The sequence below is a fragment of the Jatropha curcas genome, chromosome 10 (assembly GCF_041381405.1).
Source record: "Jatropha curcas cultivar XTBG-Jc1 chromosome 10, XTBG_Jcur_1.0, whole genome shotgun sequence".
NCBI lineage: Eukaryota > Viridiplantae > Streptophyta > Magnoliopsida > Malpighiales > Euphorbiaceae > Jatropha > Jatropha curcas.
The window spans coordinates 234002-248009 of record NC_143160.1 but is presented as its reverse complement, the minus strand read 5'-3'; the positions used below and the strand labels follow the sequence as shown (position 1 = coordinate 248009).

Genomic DNA, 14008 nt, shown 5'->3' with positions numbered 1-14008 from the left:
TTGGAATCAGCCGCATCAAAATTTTGACTTTAAAAAAAAAAAAATTGTTGGAAGATTTAATTTGAACAATGAATATATTGCTATTTAATACATTGACAAGAAATTAATGAAATCCAAATTCTAGAAAACCAATCATATCTCATATGCAATACAGATATGAAAAAGTAAATGTCTAGGATACAGGATCCTCTCTCGATGCCAAGGGCAAATCCTTTATGAAAATGGAAGGGAATTAAAGAGCTACTGCTCCGAGTTTCCATTGATGCAGCATATTTACAAGCATAGAAAATTCTGCCTAAAAAAATTCTCCCTTTTTTCTGGTTTAAATTCTGCCAAAACCAAAACTTTTACTTGCGTGATCACCTGATGCGTCTCCTCTTGAAAGTTGCAACATTTCTTGGATGATTTTTCAGTCTAACTAATTCCAGCCGCCTGGAATTCCTTGGCCTTCGCGATCCACCCTTAACATGAAGAGAGACTTCCCTAGTCGTCAACCTGACATGATGGCGGCGGCGAGACCTCTGCATCGGAAACTTTCTTCCTTCCCGTGTTGACTTGCGCTTCGTACCAACACTTAGATGATGGTGGTGGTGGTGATCGTAATTATGAGAATAGCCGTTTTCAGAGGTTGAAGTGTAGCCTCCTCTTTCAATGTCTCGAAAACGCCTCCGACGCACACGCTTTGTGTTCTTTAATTTGTGCCACAGAAAACAGCATATGTATTGTAACGAAAGGCAGTAGGTCTCACATGCAGCCCAACACATGTTACAAAGGCTTCTTCCTATGCATTGGCAAATCCCCAGTTGGAACAACAGGTACAAGAACATTAAAGCTGTGCCATAGAGATGAAAAAAAAGGATATCAGAATCTGATGCGACGGAAAGGGGAAATATGGAATAAAACAATCATATTACTTATGTAGCAGAGGCCCAAGATCATCAACAACTTCAGTAGATTGGAGACGCACAAATGCTCGATAAAACAGATTACATCCCACGGCCCTGCACAAATTTCCCTGCAGATACACCACAACCAGAAATATATATTATACTAGTATAGTTCAGTTGAGGACAATATATTAATTAATTTATCAGAAGAGAGCATATTTACTCGCATGATGCTTCAAGAATAGTTTTGAAAGGAGAAGCAAACGCATTGCCAAGGACACCTCCAATCTCATTTGCAGCTTTACTAATCACAGTTCCCATTCCTAACCACGCTCCTTTCAATTTTTTTTTCCTTAAAAAAGGAAAAACCACATTCAGTCCCTCTTATGCTCCACAAGAAATCATAATAAGTTTGAAAGAGAACAATGTTAAATAGGTATGTTAATAATGACAAATTTAGTGGGAAATTGCCAGCATAATTATATGAACCTCCATATTTAAAAAAAAAATTTCGAACTCTAAATCAACGTGTTCGTGGAAGTGACTTGCTTTTGAATTTAGGTTTACGTCCAAATTGCATACAAATCACAGCCAGTTGCAATAACCGCACATAGATAGGTATGTACAGAGCAAACCGGACAGTGCTTATCTTCAAAATTTTCCGAGAAGAAGTATAAAAAAGCGAAATGACTAATTAGATCAATTGCTTGATAACCTGAAAAGGGATAAAAGCAAGGAAGGGAATCCACAGTTGGAGAAATGATACAGAGGAGAGAGAGTAGAGGCAGAAAGGGCATTTCATTAACGGTCAAGGGATTTAAAAACTGTAAAAAAAAAGAAAAAAAAAGTTTCTTCTGCGCTTGATTGAGAGGCGTGGCCCATATTCAGCCCACCCAACTAACCTTGAATTTTCACTTGTATTTATTGTATACCTAAAATAAAATTTTGTACACAAAATCAATAAAAACTTTCTTTTTTTTTTTTTTTTTTGATCATAAATACTTTTCTCATAGTTAGTCTGGTATATAGGTGAGCCCATAATTAATTTTTCAGGCAATTAATTAACTCTAATGAAAGCCACTCTGTTTCTTTTACTTTGTCTTCTTCCCAATTTTCACCGGCAATTTTCTGCGTCAATTTTGTCGTATCAAATGGAATCCCGACCTTTCTTTCTTCCTTTCTTGTTAAAGCATGAAGCGTTTCCATCTCGATTCAAAACGTAAAGTTTTTAAGGGGGCAGTCGGAGAAATATAAAAAAATTAGAGTTGATATTGACGGATCCTGTGGAAATCCATTTTTCATTGATGGAGAATAAAATCCAAGAAGAGAACATAATCTAGAGCTGGGAGAAAGGGAAAAGAATTATAGATTCATTCACTCACTTCTTCGGAAGAACAATAACCCACATCAAAATAGTTATTTATCAACAAATCAATTACTCAAAAACTCCTTAAGCAAAGTTCTATAATTTTAGTAGACTAAAAACAAATCTGACATTCATCGGTTGAACTATTACCTATTGTGGTGTTTCTATTTACAGGGAGGCGCTGCTAGTATGGTACAACTACTGTACAGTTCATTGATGCGAAGGAGATTGGATAGCATGCATTCTCCCATCATCCATAAACTTGGCAGCGAATTCCTCATCGTTTTTATCAAGCATATCCTGTAAGCTGCATTCAATATTCCTTCCCTTGAGCACCCAGAATCTGGGCCTTATCTTCTTTTCCAATGAATAACTAAAGTACCTTGGATAATCCACTATGTCTTCCACTGTTTTCTCCATTGTATTCACCAGGAATTCATACTTCGGTCTCAAGACCTTATTGATGCTGTAACCTAGTAAAGGGGAGAATCTGCGGACCATGAACGCAATGTCCTTCCTTGACAGTCCCACCTCCATCAAGTATTTCATCCTGACATTTTAAATATCAGAAATAAAATCAGGACGAAAGCATTTGATGGAAATCTAGGTTCAGAGACGATAACAAATGTAAATAAAATCAGCATGCATTTGATGGAAATTCTGACCTGCATACTGAAACTTGAGCTACAGAGACGATAACAAATTTAGATAATAAAATGATGAACCTATAAACCAACCTCCGCCTCTCTACCTTGTAGATGAGAGAGACATCTAGTTTTTCACACCAAAGTTCAAGTATTAAACCATGTTAATGGAAGGAAGTCACTATAATTCAACAATGCTCTCCATTGCTCAATCCAATTTTATCACCGAATGTGAATGTGAATGTGATTGTAGTAGAAAGTTAAATTCTCTTAACATAAGGCTTGCAGGGAAACAAATCCCTCATCTGAGAACCAGAAATCCCATTGGATACGTTCACATGAAGTCTAATGCTAGTTCTTGCAGTAAATTGAGTATAAGCGGATCTTGTTCTCGACGTGAGGTCTAGTATTATCTAACTTACAAGAACTAGACTAAGGTAAAAACTACTTCACAAAGAAAGAATCAAACATTTCACTCCTTCAGAATATGAGCCTCTGACCACATTTCAACCATATTTGTTACAAATATCAACATTTTAAAATAAAGAGAACCGATAAAGCAATATATTGGACCAAAACAGAATACATTACCTAGGAAGTAACGTTCTGTTGACATCAGACACAAGAACCTCTGGGTACTTTTTAATAATGCGAGGCAGATGTTCTTCAGAAACACCAATAGAAATGAGGAATTCAACTTTTCTCCGTACTGTTTTCTCTATGCTCAGACCAAAAATCTCAGGACAGCGAACAAGTATCTTTCCCACACTTTCCTCATCAAATCCTAGATCTTTTAAAAATGAAACCACCTGCACATTACAGTAATAGCCATCTTATATCATACTTGAGAAAGATTATGCCAATCAATGTTTTAATTCCAGTAGGGATTAGAAAGATTCAACAGGATCTTGTAGTGCATATTAAAAAGTTATGGAAGGTAAAAATGAGCCATCCATCCTAGATATCCAACAACAAATCAAGAACCAGATCCTCTAGAATAGCTATCAATTCAATAAAAGATGCACACAAGTCAACAACACCTGCACAAATTTACAAATATATACATTGTCAAAAACTAGCAACCATGTACCCGGATGAACGCTTCAGGTTTCCTTAGCAGTAACTGAGGACTTTTAGCAATAACCTGTCCCAACTTCTTGTCTTTAACGCCTAATGCTTCAAACTGTTCCAGCATCACCTTCAGCTTACTAGTTGAACAACCCAACAGATGAGGCCAGCTTCTTATAGCTTTGTCAAAGCTCTTTTTTGCCACCTGATATATATTAAAAAAATAATAAAAAAAAAGAAACGTGAAGCTCCCCTCTATTAACAGAGTAAGAACATTTACATCAGATTTAAAATCTGCACAAGGTCAGGTGCATGCATGCAGAGTGAAAGATGCTTGTTAGCCTGTTAAAACTTGTAAAGTAACTATAATCATACTCTTAAAATTGTAGTGAAGAAAAACACATGCCAAATCAGTTTAGTATTACTTTTTCTTTCATTTCATTTACCTCAGAAGGAGGTAATACCACATTACTCATAGACATGTTATCTTCATTTATCTTTAGAAAGCAAACTGTAGTTTTACATAAGATAAGAGATAAACCCCTGGTAATGAATATACCCAAGCAATGTTGTTAGTGAGGATTTAACGATAGCATAGTGGAGTAATTTACCTTCTCCATGTTACAGAAAGAAATGATCTCCTTGTAATTATCTTGAATACCTGTTGAGAGAATCCATGGATATTTTTGTAATATTTTACCAAAATCTTCACCAACTGCACCAAGCTGAAAGACAATGCATAATAAATGCTTATATCACAGGCAGGGAAGAAATCATCAAAGGAGAATAGAATCCACCTAATAAAATTCTTTCCCCATCATACACCGAAAAATTTAAAAAACAAAACACATAAACATAAAAGGAGTTTTTTCTTATTGGAGAACTTACCTTCTCAAGAACCAGAACTTTTCTTTTAATGCTCTTGATGTCACATAAGATGATAGGTGGAAACAATAGGAATATGCTACCTATATGTTCTTTGGGGACTCCAACACTTTCGAGAAATTCCACTAAAGGCTTCAAGTGTGAGTCTAATGGTAAGACAAGAATATGTGGAAATGATTCAACTAAATAATGAAAAGAAGCATCAAAGGAACCAAGCATATTTAAACCTCCACGCCTTGCCTCAATCTACACCACATAACCAGGAGCTCATTTTACAATGTGAAGAAGATTTTCCAAAAAAAGATGCAAAATCCAATGAAGTCAAAGGCACAAAACCTTTTCAAATAGGGACAAGGTCTGTTGCAAATCCTCATCAACAGGAATAGATAAGTGCATCATCATTCGTCGAGCATTTTTTCCAATGAGGCCTTTATAATCACTGCCAGAAAAAAATACTCCCTTCATATACTTAACCTAAAAGCCAAATGTAAAATAAGAAACTACTCCAGACAATAAATATAAAGACTAAATTTGCCATCGAGACTAAGTAGCATTTGCTTACTCCTCGATCATGCCATAAATAATTTATATTTCTCAAGAGCTTAAAGATTATAAATATGATTCAACAGAACCAAATGATCGTTCTACTTCATAAATTTCAGTGAAATCTTATAAACCATTAAACACAAAGATGTCAAAGTATAATCATATTTGAATAGAAACAATTGGAAATCTAATCTCACAGCAAGCAAATCACATACACGATAGAGCAATAATTTTCCCCCTTCACTGAGATACCAAGAATAACTACAAAAGCAAGCATCTCATTTTTATTAGAATTCGTAATTTGCTCTCTACTACTAGCGATTTTCTTCTTCTCACGTAACGCAGTGGTTCAATCACTAATCAATTAAAGCTAAAAAATAAAAAATTTGTTAAAAATGTGACTCATAATACACAAATTCTGAAAGTTATTTTCAACAAACTCAAAAATGTCCGTAGAAAGTCTGAAGGCGAACCTTGTGAATGAGACCCAGTAGTGACTCGCTAGAGACGTATCGAGCAACGTTCATTGCCGAAGACAAACTCAACCCAAGACTCTCCAGAAAAGCAACCTTACCGTTATCACCTTTCTCCTTGGCCATGTAAACCAATTTCTCCTGAAACCCCAAAACACCAAATTCCCTTCCATCAGCAATAGTACTTTTCCAAGCATTCAACTCCTCCAAATCTTTGACGCTGTCAAAAAGCATCTTAGCATATTTGGGACAGTTTGAAGCAATGGAACTGGAATCCTCGGTGGAGATTCCAAATTCTTGAAGGAACTGGGAAATAGCTTCTCGGGTATCGTCTGACAGTAGATCTCGAGCTGTGGATGGTGATTGGTTGGCGGGGTTTTGGCATTTGGGGAATCGGTTAATGAGGAATTGAGTTCTTTGATGGAGTAGAAAGGAGGGAAATTTGTGGGGGAAAAAGAGCAGAGAGTGGAATTGAGGAAGGTAGCGAGTGTTGGCGGATGAGAATAGTAAATTAGTCGGAACTGAGAGGAATTTGGTGGTCATCGTGGAGAAGTAAAGTGACATGCATTCGGCTAAAACCCTAGCTTCTCCTGCTACCTGCTTAAACCCTTAGAAGGGAGTTCAATTACTTTTGGGGCAAAACAAAATAAAATTAAGGGAAAATTATAAACTTGTCGGCTTATGCAAAATTAGTTACTCTTTTTCTCTATTTTTTTAAATAAATTATTTTTTTAAGATATATTTTATCTCTTTATATCTATTTTGTCTTTCTGCAAATATTTCCATATGTTGCTGTTAAATTTAAAAATAAATAAATAAATAAAATGTCCATTGTCTCCCATTTCTTCCTGTTTATTCTCTCGTCACTCTTCTCCAAAATTCTGCACTCTCTAACATTCAACAATATAATTTCACCGAACTCATCTTAATCTGGCCAAGATTTACCATCTTTTACGAGCATATATTGATTTCCGGTTTCTTCATTTGGCAATTCAAGCCGACAATCTCAGATTCTTGAGAAATTTTACATCCTTTTTTATATGAGTTCGTACAAATTAAAATCAACAGCTCGAAGTCCGGTATCTTGTTTTCCAGTCAAATTTGAAGTAAAAGCTTCAGATTCTTGAAAATTAATTATTTGTTCTTGAAGATTACCTTGTTGATCGTGAGCTTCAGCCTGTTCTTACTCTAGCGTTTGATGAGATGGAGAAAGTTCATCTGAGCTTAGAAAGAAGTATATAAGGTCATCGGTGGTGATACCAAGAGAGACCAGAAAATTCTGTAGAGACGATGTCACAAGCTCAATAATATACAATCACAAAATTCTCTTAAAAACCGTATTTTATCTGTTTTTTTAATATAGTAAAAAGAAATATCCCGGTTTAGAAAAAAACAATACTCATGTTCATTGATTTGACACCTTACCTACGCAAGTTTATTCCCACAAAAGTCGGTCTTAAAACAACCAAAAAAATCCATTCGTAGATCTCTTAAAGCTACAGACTTTTTTCTTTCACCCTTTTTTGACCCGTGCAATCTACAAACCCTACCAAAAAAAAACACAACCTTCTCCTACTACTTTGATAGAAACAGTTAGTTAAGTATATACACAATGCAGATAGACACTAAGTCCTGTCCCAAAACGTTGTATGTTTGTTTGCTGTGTACAAGTAGTTGATATTGCATCCATGAACCAACTTAAAAGTTAATTCAAGCCCATGTGCCTTCAAAGAGGGCGCTGGTACCGACGGTTGCGTCTCCAAAAGTCCTGAGTAAATCAGAACAAGAGGGATCTGCTTTTGTATCCGTGTTGAGCTCCAATCCCAGCTCCTCCTCTATATCATCAGAAGCTGATATCAGCAACATTTCACATCCTTCATAGTTCAAAAAGTCGGGCGGATCAGCTGGAATGAAGCGTCTGTGCCCAAATTGACCTTGCAAGTGAGCAGGAAACATGGCTTTCCGCTTATTTTGGAGTCCTCTGAATTGGGAACTTCCAGGTTGCTCCGGGTTCTTTATCTGTATCAGAAATGAGGCTTGGCGCTCTACATTCAGAGATTCTTGGGGCTCATTTTGCTTATCTTCAGTCGGGAATTCAAGCTTGTACACCAAATGAGTGTGCATTCTCTTGCTTGGATTGTGCCTCAGAATGCGATAGATGCCGTCTCCCAGCGCTCTCGCCGGATACTTGTGCCTATGTCCTCTTGTCGAGGTATCATATTCTTCCTCTGAAAGTGAAGACTAATAGTTAATCAGTAATTATTATAAGGTGATATATATATATATATATATATATATATATATATATATATATATATATATAAACATATATATACCTTGTCCAAGCGCATTCTTGACATGATCAATGTTAGTAGTGACCAAGTCTACAAAACCCCAATAAGGTTGGCTTTTCTTACTTGGGTCTGGGAGCCTTTTCCGTCCCATCACAATCAACCGCAGTAAGGGCTCCTTCCCGATGTTCACCTCCTACAAAACGCAATTGATTGATTAACACACCGATTAATTTAGTTATACCTACTACGTACATACCTGGCTACCATGGCCACCTTCCGTGGCAGAATCAGTTGCAGAACTGCTTTTGGCAGCTTCCTTGCCAGAGTGAGGGTCCTGCTTCTCCTCCACCGCTCTCTCTCCAGACTCCGGCCTCAGAACAAGGTACAGCCGTTGAACATCGTTGGGACCGTGTGCTGCCTCTTTCCCAACTTTTGGCCGATAGAAGAAGAATATTTCCCCTCTCTCCTGCAATTTTATTAGTCAATTTATTACTGCTCCTATATATACAAAAATCAACTGCTACTTGTCCTAACAAGAACAAGCAGACACGCACCTGAATCTCAATCTGAGGTTCGCTGCGAGTCTTTACTTCTTCACCTGGTCCCATTACCTATCTCGTTTGTTTGTGATCTTAGACACCGAAGAAAGAACGTCAACTTATGTTTAAATAGGAAATAATTTGGACACGTCATACGACCGGAAACTTCAAGACCCGACACGTTTGCTCTGAACAAGACACGTCAAGACATCCTCTCAAGTGTTGCCTTGCGTCCCATGTACCGGTGTAGATAAGTAATTTTCCTGTAGCAATCAGCAAAGAATGCCACGTACTATTTCTGTCTGCAACTAAGTGGACATAATGGGCTTATATTTATATTACCACTAGTATTAGTTGTTAAACCCATTAATCTTCAGACAGCTGGAGGCCCATTATATTTTTAGAATGAGACTTAACAAGTAAACGAGGTCGTTTACTTGTTTAAATTAAAAAGAAAAAAGTCCTTCCGTTCTCTTGTCGTTTTTCTTTCTTACGCGATCAACTGAAAACATTTTCAGTGATCCATATTCTCTCGTCCACAAAAAACTGCGGCAGGTGCCCGACATACCTTTCACTATCAGATTGCGCCTCATCTTCAATCCAATCGGTACTCTTACAGGTAGTTGACTTGCCTTCATTTTTCCTTGTATCTGCTTTGAAGCGATTGCAAAAGCCTGCCTGTGGTATTTACACACGAGGAAGCCAAAAACGTGTACCTTCTATCCTGACCGGCAGGAAATTTGTCTAATACTTTTTTAAGTGCTAGAACTCACTCAAACTCAAACAACTGGATTTCACTTTTGGTCAAGTACCTAATCCTTCTTTTTTGGCATGAAGGTATCTGATCTCTCCGCAATGTTTATAATTTAGTTGATTCTATTTCTTTGAATCTGAACTGACTTGTATAGTTTTATTTGTATATCTAATTCTAATTTCAAAGACGATGATGATGCTTATTTGGTGAATGGAACTGGTAAAATTCAAGTCAGATAACCCAATTTAGCAAATAGTATATATAAATGTGAGTTTACTAACTAAAGCCAATATAATTGACGATAATATATGTACAGCGAAGCCAAAACTTTGTACTGCCGAACGAATTAAAGCTATTATACAAAACAGGTTTCTTTTTTTTTTTTTTCTTTTTTTTTTTTTCCCTTTTGATTTGATAATGGATCTTTATCTTTTTAGACTTTGGATCTCTTAACTTCCTTCTGCTTGTGATGATGTACTTGATTGGCTCCTTATACTTTCTGAACGTCCACCTAAAGGATCACTCAACACTTCCTGCACAAAGTTCATGCACAATATGTGTTAGTGTTTGTTAACCTAACAACAGAAAGTAAAAGACGCCAACACTTTCTTTTTCTCATCAAAACTAACCTGTCCTGAGGAAATATAACTGTGGTGTGGCGAAGGGCCTGCAATCGTGGTCAAACACATTTGGTTCATATTCTCTTGGGCAAATTCTCTCAATTTCTGTAGCTCAACCAACACTTCCTTACCAAGATCTGGTCTGTCTTTCCGTCTCAGTTCTGCACATCGGAGTGATAGCTTCGCAAAGGTTAATGTCTCCTCCATTGGCCAATCAGTCACTGCTGGGTCTAGAACCTCTTTCAATGACCCCTTCTCAATGGCTTGTTCAACAATGTGAGTCAAACCCATTGGTGGTTTTGCTGTTAATATTTGCAGAAGCATGATGCCTAAGGAATATACATCTGACTTTACGCCTAGCATTCCAGTTTGTTGGTACTCTGGATCAATGTAGCAGAATGTTCCTGCTGTTGATGTCATGTGGTACTGTGTTACATTCTCTGCTACTGCTGGGACTAGCCTTGCCAATCCAACATCACTGATCTTACATACATAGTTGTGGTCTAGCAAAATGTTGGCTGGCTTCAAGTCACGGTGCACTAGTGGTTCTGGCTTGGTCTGATGGAGAAACAGTAGACCTGTTGCAATTTCTGCTGCAATTCGGAACCTTAATTGCCAAGGAAGCACTGGTGAATTCCCTCTCCGGAGGAGACAGTCCTCCAAGCTTCCATTAGCCATGTATTCGTACACTAGAACGCCGTACTCTGGACAGGCTCCTAGGAGGAGTACCATGTTGGGATGCCGTATTAAGCTAAGTACTTCCACCTGCATCACAAGCACAGGTCAGTTGCTTTTTGTCTTAAACCTTTAGCTTCATTGCTTGTTCGAAATTCAGATGAAAAATGCTGATTACTATCTTTATTTTAGTTGTTTCCTGCAACTGAACTTTCAATAGTTACTGACCAATTCTCGTCACTTACCTCTCGCTGAAATTGCGACCTTCCTTGGGCTGCATCTGGACGTAATACCTTAACTGCGACTGATGTATGATCAAGATAACACTTGTAAACTGGACCATAACCTCCTTCTCCAATCTTCCTTGATTCAGAAAAGCATTCTGTTGCCTCTTCAATTTCCTCAATACTGTATCTCCTGTATCTGACATCTTTTTTTGCTAGAGCTTCCATTACTTTCTTCATTTCCTCTGCTTCTCTGAGGGCTTTCAATTCTACGTTTAGTCTCTTTTGCGCTTCCAATTCTGCTAGCTTCTTAGCTGCTTCAGCTGCCTCCACAGCTGCCCTACACCTGATTTTCTCTTTCTCTGCAGCCGAGAGTGCAGCTTCCTCAGCAATTTTAGCCTCTTCCATTTTCCGTTCTTCTTCTACTCTCCAGCGGTGCAATTCCGTTGCCTATATGATTGTCACATTACAACTTATAACCTGCTGCTTCCACTTTACAAATGCACATAACAAAACATTGATTTCCAGTACCTTTTGCTTTGCTGTGAGGGCTTCTTTACATGCAGTACTGTACATATCCATTGTTTGCTTCAGCTCTAGTTTTAGCCTCCTCATCTCAGCTTCCATATCATCCTGTTTGTTTAACATATATATAAGCAAAAGACATTTTCCGCAATTGCCACTATTACAGTAAGAATATGATGCCAAGACTTTATCAAGTGCCATGTGAGGCAAGGAATTTTTTCTTTTTGCAGTATGTAAGAGAGAGAGCTATAAATCAAAGTTTAAATTGGAAATTGTGGTCATGGAAAGATGTAAACTTATGGTATGAGAGACTAACTAGAAAGTTCAGATAGTTCATTCATGGTCATTTAATTGCTTAAAAATTTTGCAATTGCCAAATTTGTTTGACCCGCAATCCTCACTCTGATGATGCTGATTCATAATGTTAATTGTCATTAAACACCACTTCTATATTTCTTGTACATTCGTGTTTATTGATGTTTATTAATTAGGTGTGCCATATATATTGTCAAAGTCATCGAGTCCTCTCTGCTTACCATGGTCTGTGATGAACCTGAAAATGATGTTCTTTCACTATCATGAGAAAAAGTTGAGAATTCGTGCAGTGAAGATAGGTCATTGAACTTTGGTGCAGAACGTATTGATCCAAAGCTCACGTCAGAACTAGTTGAAAGGCGTGATGGTAGGCATGAATCAGTGAAATCCAAGGCAACAGAAGATGTTCGATCAGTGCTTGGCCTCCCAGAACTGACAAATGATAATTCAGTTTCTGTGTCCATGAATTCTGCGAATGATTTGACATTGAAAGCTCGTCCTCCTCTTTCAAGTGGCGATCTGTTTTCCAAAAACCTATTTGAGGTAAGCCCTTTAATAATAATACATGGTCCAAGTTTAAGTTTTAACCTGAAAGGCTGAATCACTGTTGCTTCCCCCCTGTATTTATAAATTCAAGACTTACCTACATGATTCATCAACTGACATGCGAGGCTTGACTAATGTCCTTTCTGTGGAAAAGACCAAAGGTTGGATGCTGGGCTAATGCTTTATATATACATAAACATATAATATATAAAATGGAGAAGGACCTCATAATTAAGAGACATACCTCTCATACTCCCACTATGCATGGATTGTGTTTCAGACATGGTATCAATAGGCTTGTTTAGAGCTTGTATTTGATCTTGTAATGGGGATGTAAAAGGGGCTGCACGAGAAGCATGTCGCACTGAAGATACCTTTCCTTTGGAGATGACAAATACATTGCAGAAATCTGGTGCTCCTTTTGATACACTGCTTGGTATATCTGCCTTGAATTTCCTGTTAGACACGATTTATTTGCAAATAAAATGTCATCTCTGTCATGATTGATGTTTATCATCATTGGTTAAATTTGTTGAGTTGAAAATGTGAGAAGAGGCAACAAGTACCTAATAAAGCCATGTCGCGAGGCACCCACGACCAAATTCTCAATGGCGGCATAGGAAACATATTCAGTTAGTCCTCTTACTACGTCATGGTCCTCAAGTACAATATCAAGGCATTGTACCTGAAACAAAAATCTCGTGTAAAATTACTGCATTACTGGGAAGAGAGAAGAGGATAGATATAGGGCTCCAAAACCTACATCCTTGCGTGTACAGTAGCAATGAAATGAAATGAAAAGATCATTGGTTGTCTTGTCAAGTTGCTGCTTTCCATTACTGAAATCATAAGGATGTCCATGGGCTGCACATCAAGAAAAGAAAACAAGGAAAGGAGGGTAAAGAAGCTGAGCAACTCTGCTTTCAATGTGAGATCTTTCTAGCTCTCCCTATAATGCATGCTGAAAATTTACATTTTTCATCACGTTGGCTTCTCTTTTTAAAAAAAAAGGGTCACTAGAGATTTTTATTTTTGATGTTTTATTACAATGAGAGAAATAAATGATGTTATTTATTTCATGGAAAATTGTTAATCACCAAATCTGAATATGATCGGATTAGGCGGAAGCTTGGGGCTGAATAGTTTGATGCGGAAAATTGTTAAGCCCGACAACTATTTTGATGCACAAAATGAGAAGGAGAAGGAAAAAAATCAAAGAATTTGGAGGACTTATTATGACAATATTATCTTTTTAAGAAACAAGATGATAAGTTAGTGAGGGGAAGGGAATAGGGATGTTTACCAGAGTTATGCGAGGATACCCTGTGAAGAACATGGATTAAAATGACAGTTTGGCCTCTTGACAGCAAATTCTCAAGTGCCCATTTCAAAGCATTTTGGCTTCCTTTGTCCTTATCTATTGCAACTGCCACAATCCCATTTCCCCCCTTCTTTGATCCATTTGACTTTGGAAGCCACATTTTTGTTTATTTAGCCAAGAAAGAGGGAGAGGGAGAGGAATAGGAATAGGAATAGGAAGAGGGTAGACAAGAAATAAAAAAAAAAAAAAAAAAAAAAAAGAAAGCGTGCTTCTGGTGTGAAATGTAGTTAAGTTAGAAAGAAGCGATAGAGGCCAAAGACCTCTCA

General features: G+C 37.4%; 4 protein-coding genes and 1 long non-coding RNA gene across 6 annotated transcripts; 1 reads left to right on the top strand and 4 right to left on the bottom strand.

The window, feature by feature from the left end:
• Positions 1 to 118: 118 nt before the first annotated feature.
• LOC105646129 (uncharacterized) lies at positions 119 to 1709 on the bottom strand. The gene is made up of 4 exons (XM_012231910.3): positions 1603 to 1709; positions 1111 to 1239; positions 915 to 1015; positions 119 to 832 (listed from the first exon to the last, which is right to left on the bottom strand). The coding sequence occupies exons 2-4, from the start codon at positions 1206 to 1208 to the stop codon at positions 360 to 362; spliced, it is 672 nt and encodes a 223-aa protein (XP_012087300.1). The 5' UTR covers positions 1209 to 1239; positions 1603 to 1709; the 3' UTR covers positions 119 to 359.
• Positions 1710 to 2235: 526 nt separating this feature from the next.
• Positions 2236 to 6523, bottom strand: LOC105646130 (Mitochondrial transcription termination factor family protein). The gene is made up of 7 exons (XM_012231911.4): positions 5870 to 6523; positions 5187 to 5324; positions 4854 to 5096; positions 4577 to 4690; positions 3988 to 4170; positions 3489 to 3706; positions 2236 to 2803 (listed from the first exon to the last, which is right to left on the bottom strand). Exons 1-7 carry the CDS (start codon positions 6431 to 6433, stop codon positions 2464 to 2466), a joined length of 1800 nt encoding a protein of 599 aa, XP_012087301.1. The 5' UTR covers positions 6434 to 6523; the 3' UTR covers positions 2236 to 2463.
• A 754-nt stretch (positions 6524 to 7277) lies between these two features.
• On the bottom strand, positions 7278 to 8820 carry LOC105646126 (uncharacterized). Of its 2 annotated transcripts, none has more exons than XM_012231905.4 (4): positions 8718 to 8820; positions 8420 to 8629; positions 8206 to 8356; positions 7278 to 8097 (listed from the first exon to the last, which is right to left on the bottom strand). In XM_012231905.4, exons 1-4 carry the CDS (start codon positions 8769 to 8771, stop codon positions 7580 to 7582), a joined length of 933 nt encoding a protein of 310 aa, XP_012087295.1. In that variant the 5' UTR covers positions 8772 to 8820; the 3' UTR covers positions 7278 to 7579. The 2 variants fall into 2 exon arrangements, with proteins under 2 accessions (XP_012087295.1, XP_020539816.1); XM_020684157.3 differs by having other exon boundaries at positions 8287 to 8356.
• A 1005-nt stretch (positions 8821 to 9825) lies between these two features.
• Positions 9826 to 13842, bottom strand: LOC105646127 (U-box domain-containing protein 35). Its single transcript, XM_037637623.2, has 10 exons — positions 13665 to 13842; positions 13125 to 13225; positions 12928 to 13046; positions 12606 to 12817; positions 12459 to 12504; positions 12037 to 12334; positions 11507 to 11608; positions 10997 to 11425; positions 10086 to 10841; positions 9826 to 9989 (listed from the first exon to the last, which is right to left on the bottom strand). Exons 1-10 carry the CDS (start codon positions 13840 to 13842, stop codon positions 9906 to 9908), a joined length of 2325 nt encoding a protein of 774 aa, XP_037493551.1. The 3' UTR covers positions 9826 to 9905.
• On the top strand, positions 10717 to 12880 carry LOC149492875 (uncharacterized). The gene is made up of 2 exons (XR_016322982.1): positions 10717 to 10858; positions 12135 to 12880. It is a non-coding gene; the product is annotated as an uncharacterized LOC149492875 (long non-coding RNA).
• Positions 13843 to 14008: the final 166 nt, after the last annotated feature.